This window comes from Sorex araneus, chromosome 3 (genome assembly GCF_027595985.1).
Source record: "Sorex araneus isolate mSorAra2 chromosome 3, mSorAra2.pri, whole genome shotgun sequence".
NCBI lineage: Eukaryota > Metazoa > Chordata > Mammalia > Eulipotyphla > Soricidae > Sorex > Sorex araneus.
The window spans coordinates 27,020,592-27,030,811 of record NC_073304.1 but is presented as its reverse complement, the minus strand read 5'-3'; the positions used below and the strand labels follow the sequence as shown (position 1 = coordinate 27,030,811).

General features: G+C 44.7%; 1 protein-coding gene across 1 annotated transcript in view; it reads left to right on the top strand.

Annotated features, from left to right (window-relative positions):
- Nucleotides 1–225: 225 nt before the first annotated feature.
- LIN52 (lin-52 DREAM MuvB core complex component) overlaps nt 226–10,220 on the top strand; it is a 105,445-nt gene continuing 95,450 nt past the window's right edge. The window contains exons 1-3 of the mRNA XM_055133758.1: nt 226–343; nt 6,370–6,444; nt 8,307–8,344. Coding sequence (XP_054989733.1) covers nt 313–343; nt 6,370–6,444; nt 8,307–8,344 — 144 coding nt within the window. The 5' untranslated portion in view covers nt 226–312. The remainder of the gene's footprint in view (nt 344–6,369; nt 6,445–8,306; nt 8,345–10,220) is intronic.

Genomic DNA, 10,220 nt, shown 5'->3' with positions numbered 1-10,220 from the left:
ACACGCGTTATCCTATTTTGAGCACTCGGGGGAAGACGCCCCCTAAACGGGAACTCCGATTGGCCACACGCCCCACTGCGGTCCCACCCCCCTCTCGGAGGAAGGTAAATAAGACCTTCCAAGAATTTTGTGGTGGCTCCGCCCAGTCCACAGCGTGAAGGGGTGTGGCCCGAGCCGGGGGCGGAGCTAAAAAAAGTTTGTCCTCTGGGGCGGGGAAATGAGAAGGCGGCGAGTTGGGGGAACCAGGTTTCTCTTTGGGGGCGTGGCCCATGCGCTCCGCTTTCCCGCCGACGGTTGGCCACGTCACGTGACATGGGCTGGAAGATGGCGTCTCCCACTGACGGTAGGAGCCGGCTTTGAGCCGCTTCCCTAGCGATCTCGACTTCTTTGCTCTCCTACGAACTTCCCCTCTTCATTGGCCCCTGGGACTGACATTGTTTTCTTGGGATCCGTCTCCTCCCCTTTCATTTCTTTTTTTCTTTTTTGGGGGGGGTAGGGGGATACGAGTGCGACTTGAGCTCGCCGAGGCTGCTCAGGGACTGTAGGCTGGGTCCAGTCAGCCCGCGGGAGGGACCCACTCCGGCCAAAGGGACACGATCGTCCTGGCCCTCCCTTAGTCCTCTTCGGGTGAATAAGACTTAAGGATCGAGTCGGAGATATTTCTGAGGAAAAGGAAATTCCTTACTGTTATTTTATTTTTCCGGGAGCCGGGCTGACGGGTCGGTTCTTTCCGTCATGGCATCGGGAACGATTCTCTCAAACCCCAGCTAGGGTTGATAGCCTGACCTCATCCCAGGGCTGAACCGCAGGAGAAACATACTTCTCTTGTGTCTTCTCAGATTAGGTGCCCTGGCCCCCAGAGAAGCAGGGACTTTCTGGACCCCTCGCTGTCAGAGACCGGAGGGGGAAAAAAGACCGGAAGAGCAAAATATATATATATATATATATATATATATATATTTAGTGATTTTAACGTAGTTTTGCACATCTTTCAACTTTGGCTTCTGTTCTTTGTGTTGTTTTTTCCTGAGACTGAATGAATGGTCTGATTCTGCTATATGTCATCTAAGATGCAAGTCATCTCGGCAGTGTAGTGATTTTGCTTTAAAGAATTATGGGTCTTGCAGTCATTTCTAAAGTCACTCCAGTTTTTGCTTCTGCTATTCCCACCTATCTCAATTGATGTGCAGTTTTCACCGATATGTAGTTTCTCTCAAAGGATTGTTTTCTGGTTTGGAAGCAATCTTGGAAGCTTATATCAGAAAAGAAAAAATTGAGACCTGGAAAACTATTTTGTGTGCCTATTAATATGAAAAGCATAATTCTGGGTGTTTGGGGAGATGAAAGATTAATCAAGCATGGAAAGAGTTTTTTTGGGGGGGAGTGACTCTCAGTGTAGTGTTCAGGAGAAAACAGGGCTACTCCAGTCCTACTCAGCCAATCAGGCAGGGAGATTGAATGCTAGGACACAAGGATGCAGTGCTCAGGCCAGCCAGGGCCACCCCAGAATCTTGTGGAACTCCAGGACTACGTCCCATGGTTCTCTAGGTCATGTGGTGCCAGGGATAAAACTGGGGTTGGCAGTGTTGGTGCGGATGTGGGGAGAAAGGGGTGCTCCTTCACTGCTGGTGGGAATGTCGACTGGTTCAGCCCTTTTGGAAAACAGTATGGACGCTTCTCAAAAAATTAGAAATTGAGCTCCCATTTGACCCAGCAATACCACTTTTGGGAATATATCCCGGAGATGCAAAGAAGTATAGTAAAAGTGACATCTGCACCTGTATGTTCATTGCAGCACTGTTTACAATAGCCAGAATCTGGAAAAAAAACTGATGCCCAAGAACAGATGACTGGTTAAAGAAACTTTGGTACATCTACACAGTGGAATACTATGCAGCTGTTTGAAAAGATGAAGTCATGAAATTTGCATATAGGTGGATCAACATGAAAGTATCATGTTAAGTGAAATGAGTCAGAAAGAGAGGGATGGACATAGAAAGATTGCACTCATTTGTGGAATCTAAAGTAACAGAATGGGAGATTGACACCCAAGAATAGTGGAGATAAGTACCAGGAAGATTATTCCACAGCCTGGAAGCCGGCCTCACATGCTGGGGGAAAAAGCAGCTCAAATAGAGGGACCACAAAGCAAAGGTGGTCCTCTAAAGGGATGGGAGATTTGGGCTGAAAATAGACTATAGACTGAACATGATGCCAATTTAATACCTCTATCGCGAACCACAACAACCAAAAGAGGGGGGGGAGGGAGAGAGAGAGAGAGAGAGAGAGAGAGAGAGAGGAAGAGAGAGGATGGGGTGGGGGTAGTGGGAGGGAAGCTGGGACCATTGGTGGTGGAAAATAGGCACTGGTGGAGGGATGGGTACTCCATCTTTGTATGACTGAAACACAAGCATGCAAGTTTGTAAGTCTGTAACTATCTCACGGTGATTCATTGAAAAAAAAAAACTGGGGTTGGGTATCTTTGCATGCATCTCGATCCTGGTGCTGTTTTCCCATCCCCTGGATTTTATTTTGGTGACACTCCAGGATTGGTATTCAGGAGTGACCTCTGATGCTGCTCAGGGGACCGTGTATGTTATCTGGGAACCACCTGCGGTGGCAGCCAAAGCAGGCGTGTGTGAGGCAAGTATTTTACCTCCTGTACTATCTGGCCCCTGTGATATTATTTTAGATGTTTTCTCCTAGAGAAGTTTTCCTGGAATATATTATTTGGCCTTTCCCTTTTCTATTAAATTACTTTCTCAGTACCTTCATTGTGCTAACAATGAATTCCAGCATCATTATTCTGAAAAGTTTTCCCCTTTCATACTAGATTATAAATCTCAGATCTGTTCATAGTTGAATTTCAGATTTAAGTACCTCACAAGTAGTAGGCCTTCAATGGACATTTATTGAAAGAATGATTATATAGAAGCATGAATAATATATTGCAGATTTAACTGAGTCACATTTTTTTATTTTATATTATTTTATTTTTTCATTTTTGCTTTTTGGGTCACACTGGCAATGCACAGGAGTTACTCCTGGCTCTGCACTCAGGTATTACTCCTGGCGATGCTCAGGGGACCATATGGGATGCTGGGAATCGAACCCGGGTCGGCCACGTGCAAGGTAAATGCCCTACCCGCTGTGCTATCGCTCCAGCCCCTGAGTCACATTTTTTAGAAATGTATTTCTTCTTTTAATGATGCTGTGTTGACCGGGGATTGCACACATGCTTGATTGTGGCTCACTGGAGGTGGCAGTCTTGAGTTGGAGCCATCTTTTAGTTGTGGTCAGTGCTTACATACCTCTGGCTGAGGTGTGGCTGGGAAATGACTTGTAGAGCTGGGCACCACAGAAGAGTTGCAAGTCGTAAACAGGAGAGCTGACAGGATTGCATCCATGCTTGTGGGCAGCATCAAGGCTTGAACTGGCAGCTTCATTCTTGCAAGACTGATGCTTTAGCTACCAAGCCATCTCCTTACCCCTAAGTCCTGGAGTTTTGTTTTGGTTTTTTTTTGTTTTGCTTTTTGGGTCACACCTGGCGATGCACAGGGGTTACTTCTGGCTCTGCACTCAGGAATTACCCCCGGCCGTGCTCAGGGGACCATATGGGATGCTGGGATTTGAACCCGGGTCGGCCGCGTGCAAGGCAAACGCCCTACCCGCTGTGCTATCTCTCCAGCCCCAAGTCCTGGAGTTTTTTGGGTTTTTTGGTTTTTGTTTTTGTTTTGTCTTGGGGCCACACTGGTGCTCAGGGCTTATTCCTGATTCTGGCTCTAGAATCACTCATGGTAGTGCTTGGTGAACCACTAAACTCTTGGTCCTGCTTTAGAGGCCAGACAGTGATGGTTTTTTTTTTTTTTCTTTTTGGGTCACACCTGGCAATGCACAGGGGTTACTCCTAGCTCTGCACTCAGGAATCACCCCTGGCGGTGCTCAGGGGACCATATGGGATGCTGGGAATCAACCCGGGATGGCCGCGTGCAAGGCAACTAAATGCCCTACCCGCTGTGTTTTTGCTCCAGCCCCCAGACAGTGATGTTTGACAAGAGAATGGTTATTTGTGTAACATCATAGCCTGTGAGTTTCAAAAGAGAGTGCTCCCGGGGTGGGAGTGGTGGGGGGGGTGGGGAGGCACACAGGATTGAGCCTTCAGTGGCTGAGAGCTGCCTCCCCAGGCCAGTCAACAGCAAAGGATGGATAAAGGACCTGTGGAATTGCAAAACAGAGCCCGAGGCTGGTCGGTAGTCAGTTTATTTCTCTCCTCTCCAGCATAGTCCCACCTCTCTTACAGCACAATTGTAGTCCTTGCAGCACAATTGTAGTCGTAGTACATTTTTTTAATTTTAAAACATTTAATATTTTTTAATGAATCACCATGAGATAGTTACAGACTTATATAAACTTTTGTGATACGTTTCAGTCATACAATGATTGAGTACCCATCCCTCCACCAGTGCTCATTCTCCACCACAAATGTTCTCAGGATTCCTCCCACCATTCCCGCCTCTGTGGCAGGCACCTTCCCTCTTTCTCTCTCTCTCTTTGGGTGTTATGGTTTGCAATACAGATAGTAAGTGGCCATCATGTTTGGTCTATAGTCTACTTTTTTTTTGCAATTTTTTTATATTTATTTTTGTAAAGTAGTTCACAGTAGTTAGTTCATTGCAGATAATAATCAAGCACCAATCTCACCAAGAGCACCTTCCCACCACAATAAGAGGGAAGTGTGTAAAGGTTGTTGTGTGTTATGTATTTCATTCTGGAGCCATTTAAGCTCATATATAAAAGAATATAAGCATGTATGTTAAAACCAAACAAATGTGTGCTACTTTTGGTATGTAAGTGGGCTAAAGTGTAAGAGGTCGTGAAGCCACATGCTCCAGGAATTTCTGCAGTGCTCTCTTCTGGGAGTTTTGGTTTATAGTCTCTGGATCTTGGCCATTGATGAGATTACATGACGCCAGGGGCAGTTTCTGGGTGTGACTGCCAAGCTCCTGGAAAACTGGGGAGATGGGGGGAGAAGGCCCAGTCCTAATTCCGAGCAGGCTTAGAGGTCTCAGTCATGGGGCCTGCATACCTGGGTGTTTCTGCTGGATTCCACATGGGTGAGGCTCATCCGAGCATGCAGAGGGTGGCCTTGAGCATGGTGGCGGTTGGGTTCTGGAGGTTTTTGGCTATGAGGGTTCTGCTTGGGGCAGGGAGGGAAACTCAACTCACCCCCCTCTGAGGAGTTCCCAGTGAAAACAGCCTGTCCCAGGGTCAGGGAATTCTGCCTGTAGTCGTAGTTTTGGTCATAGTCCCAGTCATCATAGTTCCATCATCCTAGCCTCCTTGCAGACCTCAAAGTCCTCTCCTCTTTTGCCCCTCACAGCAGTTATGTAGAAATTATGAAGGGTGGGGGTACACATAGGTGGGATTGAACATTATTATAACAACAAACAGAGGTAAAGCCATTCCTTCAGGGGAAGTTCTAGGGGATTAACTCAAGGACAGAATCTCATCAGAAGGTTCAGCACTCCAGATTACTAGGAGATCCGCTCAAAGGCGGGATTCCATCCAGGGTGTATTACTTTCTCCTTTCCTCAGCTAGTAATCTATTTAAACAGTCATAGTAAATTTATTTATAATATTTCTAGTCATTTTGTATGAACACAGAAATATATTAAACTTAAAGTTGACTCTTCCTGGGGACATCTCGCTATATATTCCAGACCACAGTACTTAGGCCAAGTTAATCTTTCTTAACCCCAGCAGAGACCGAGTTAGCTCCATGACCATGCTCTTAATTTATTATACTTATGGTGCTTAGCTTGTCCCCTTTTGATGCCAGGGTAGCTTACAGCTTGCCCTGGATCCATCCAGTCCCTTCGTCGGGACCCTCCTTTTTGGGGTGTTAGGAAGTAAGGGCAACTGAGGTTTAAGTCAGGTAAATATGATGGATGCCCAGGAGTAAAAATTATTTGGAGTCAATTAACTCCCATGTTACAAAAGCATAGCATCAACTGTCTTCCTGTGTCTAGAACATTGCTAAATAAACCATGCAAAGGACATAAAGGAAAGAGAAAAGCAATATAGGATTATTAGTACTTGATGGAATTGGGTGTGCCTCTCACAACAGGGGCACTGTTGTAAGAGTAACTCAATAAATCTAAGCTCCCTGCAGGAGGAGCAAGGACAACCCAATGTTATCAAGCAATAGCCTAGTACTAAAAGTAGTTATAGAATTCAAATTTAGCTCTCCAGGAGAGTGTTCCATGTTATGCTCTTTGAGATTGAAAGTCATAAAATAGAAATTAATGTATTTTGTTTTTCCTTGAGTCAACTAGGTGTTCTTTTTGTTTTATTTTGTTTTGTTCTTAGGGACAGATCTGGAAGCATCTTTGCTAAGTTTTGAAAAGCTTGACCGTGCCTCACCAGACCTTTGGCCAGAGCAATGTAAGTTTTGAGCTTTTTTGTATTAGAATATATATATATAGGAGTTCTTTGAGAAAGAATTACAATGTACGTGAGTGTATGTGTGTGTATGTGTGCATATATATGGATTTTGGCCTAACCCAGCAATATTCAGGCTTACTTCTGACTGCCCTCAGGTGTCACTTTCTGATAGACTTGGGGGAACTTATGGGGTCCCAGGGATTCAATTTGGGTCTGCTACATCAAGACTATTTCCCTGCCCACTGTACTACTTCTCCAGCCTTGTGATGTATATATATATTTTTCTTTTTTTGGGTCACACCTGGCGGTGCACAGGGGTTACTCCTGGCTCTGCACTCAGGAATCACCCCTGGCGGTGCTCAGGGGACCATATGGGATGCTGGGAATCGAACCCGGGCGGCCCCGTGCAAGGCAAACGCCCTACCCGCTGTGCTATCGCTCCAGCCCCTTGTGATGTATATTTTTTAAAGTTATAGAGGTTTTTTTTTTTTTTTGCTTGTTTTGTCTTTTTGGGTCAGTGCTCAGGGTTACTCTTGGCTCTGTATTGTTACTGTGGGTGATGCTTGGGGGACCATATGGGATGCCAGCAATTGAACCCAAGTCAGCCATCTGCAAGGCCAGTGCCTTACATATTACACAATTGCTGTGGCCCCAAAGTTATGACTTTTAATAGGTTTGTAGTATGTTTTTTGTATGGTTTACAGTATATTTAATGTTTATGCCTTTGATATACACATTTATTGCACCTCCACTACCACCCAGAGTACCAGAATTTCTCTACCTCTGTTCTTTTGTTTTTTAACACAATTACAAAGTTGTTCATGATTTGGTTTCAGTCATATATTCCAACACTTGTCCCTTCACCAGTGTACATTTCCCACCACCAGTGTAACCAGTTTCCTTCCTGTGGCCCCCTAACCTAACTTCCTCCTGCCTCTATGGCAGGTACTTTCTTCTTTCTTTCTCTCTCTGTCTTATGTCACTTCTAGCCCATCTCTCCATCCCAATTCCACCAATTAGTAACTTCAGATCTGTAGTCAAAGTCCAGTGGTTTCTCATCCAACACTGTCAATTTCCTTGCTTTGTTTCTTTATATACCACATAGGAGTGAAATCATCTGGATTTCACCTTCTCCCTCTGACTTACTTTGCTGAACTAGACACCCTCTGGGGAAAATTCTTAAACATTTAACTATAAGAATTATCAGCTTTCTGAGTACAGAGCTAGGAATAAGTCCTGAGCATTGCCCAAACGAAACAAAACAAAACAACATAAAACAACAACTGTAGTCTGTCATAGCACTGTAGCACTGTTATCCCGTTGTTCATTGATTTGCTCGAGCAGGCACCAGTAACGTCTCCATTGTGAGACTTATTGTTACTGTTTTTGGCATATCGAATATGCCACGGGGAGCTTGCCAGGCTCTGCCGTGCGGACAAGATACTCTTGGTGGCTTGCCCGGCTCTCTGAGAGGGACAAAGGAGAACCAGGTTGGCCGCGTGCAAGGCAAATGCCCTACCCGCTATGCTATCACTCCAGTCCACAATAACAACAACAACAAAAAGAATTAAAAACTTTTTTACTTTAAGGGGGTAGAGATTGAATTTTGTGGTTCTGTGTTAAAGAAATGTTATTTTATTTGAGAGATTTTTCATTCTGTCCCCTCAATCCAATTTAGATTTTTATTTTTCCCCTCCCTTTGCGCCTGGTATCTTTTTTAGAACATTCAATATTATTGTTATGCTTTCTCACTTGTATATTGCAAATTCCAGACAACAAGGCTGTTTTAATATCATTTGAACCTGCTATGTGGGAGCACCTAATGTCTGTTGAATTAATCATGTTATGTTTTCCCTATTTAGTACCAGGTGTTGCTGAGTTTGCAGCTTCCTTCAAAAGTGTAAGTAATATCTTATTTCCAATCTAAAGTTTATTTTTTATTTATTTTATTTGATATGCCAAAACCAGTAACAATGATGGGTCTCATTCCCCTGACCCTGAAAGACCCTCCAATGTGGCACCGTTGGGAAGGGTGAGTAAAGAGAGGCTGCTAAAATCGCAGGGCTAGGATGAATGGAGATATTACTGGCACCCACTCGAGCAAATGATGCACAACAGGATGACAGTGATACAGTGACAGTTTCTTTTACATTGTTGCTATTGAACTAGTGCATTGAGTTCTTAGTGTAAAATACCATAACATTTATAAAACAAGTTCTGTAGTGTTTAGGACAATATATAGTAGCAGTCATTAGTGAATAAAGCTTTGTTAGTATATTTGGTTTTCTCACTTATGAGATTATGAGATCACTGGCACTCCATATGGTCCCCTGACCCTGCCAGGAGTGATCTCTGAGCACAGAGCCAGGTGTAAGCCCTGAGCAACACTGAGTGTAGTGCAAAAATCAAGACCAACCAAACAAAAAATTATATTAAAGTGGTTGGGGCTGGAGCGATAGCACAGCAGGTAAGGTGTTTGCCTTGCACTTGGCCAACCCGTGTTCAATTCCCAGCGTTCCATGTGGTCCCCAGGAGTAATTCCTGAGCGCAAAGCCAGGAGTAACCCCTGTGCATCGCCAGCTGTGACCCAAAAAGCAAAAAAAAAAAAAAAAATGGTTTGGTACTGGAAGGATTGTTAGGGGTAAGGCACTTGCCTGCTCATAGCTGACTCCTCCTGTTCAATCTCTGGCATCGCGTGGTCCCCCTACTAACACCAGGAGTGATCCTTGAGCACAGACCCAGACCCAGGAGTAAGCCCAGAACACAATGGGTTTGGCTCAAAACTCTTCCATGTATGTGCACGCACACACACCCAGAGAAGTAAATCAAATAAGTGCTTTTAAAAAACTTTACATAGTCTTTAGGAGCAGAGGGTTCGTTTCACACTCAGCAGCTCCAGATCTTACCTGGGCCGAGGGCATGCAGGTAACGCCCCCTTCCCATGATCCCTATGAGCCACATAACTGCAAAATTCATACCTTTGGGTTGGGAGTCTTAGAAGGTGGCTCTCGCCACATGGATGTTGCCACTGCCGCCATTTTCTGAGCAGAAAAACAGGGTGGAGAGGAAAAATCCATCCCCGGGCAGCACGGAGTTGTAGCACAGTTCACAGTTTAGATGCATTTCTGTAAGAAGTCGCTCTGGGTGCCAAAATGGGTTAGAAGACCTCTCAGATCATAGTCTTTAGGAGCAGAGGGTCCGTTGGCTCATAGAATTATGGGAAGGGGGCGTTACCGGCACACCCTTGATCCAGATAAGATCTGGAGCTGACGAGCGGGAAACGGACCCTCTGCTCCCAAAGACTATGATCCGAGAGGTCTTCTAACCCATTTTGGCACCCAGAGCGGCTTCTTACAGAAATGCATCTAGACTGTGAACTGAGCTAAAATATCAGAAATCCAAATCCGCACTGGCCACTGTTGCAGCCACGCGAGCTCATAGAGTCTTCATTCTCACCAATGAAAAGAAATTATTAAATGATACCCTTTCAGCAGGCCTGATTGTTGGGGGAAAATTCCAAACAATAATAGTGAGTTCTCTATTGAAATATTGAATGTATTCAAAGTATAGTGAGAATAAAGTGAAGATCATTAGCTATTGAGGTGGGGACTGGGTGGGAGGGGGGTATTTTGGTGTTCTTGGTGGTGGAACATGTGCACTGGTGAAGGGATGGGGGTTCAATCATTATATGACTGAGACTTAAACCTGAAAGCTTTGTATTTTTTTCATGGTGATTCAATAAAATAAAAACTTAAAAAAAAACTAAAAAAATTTTT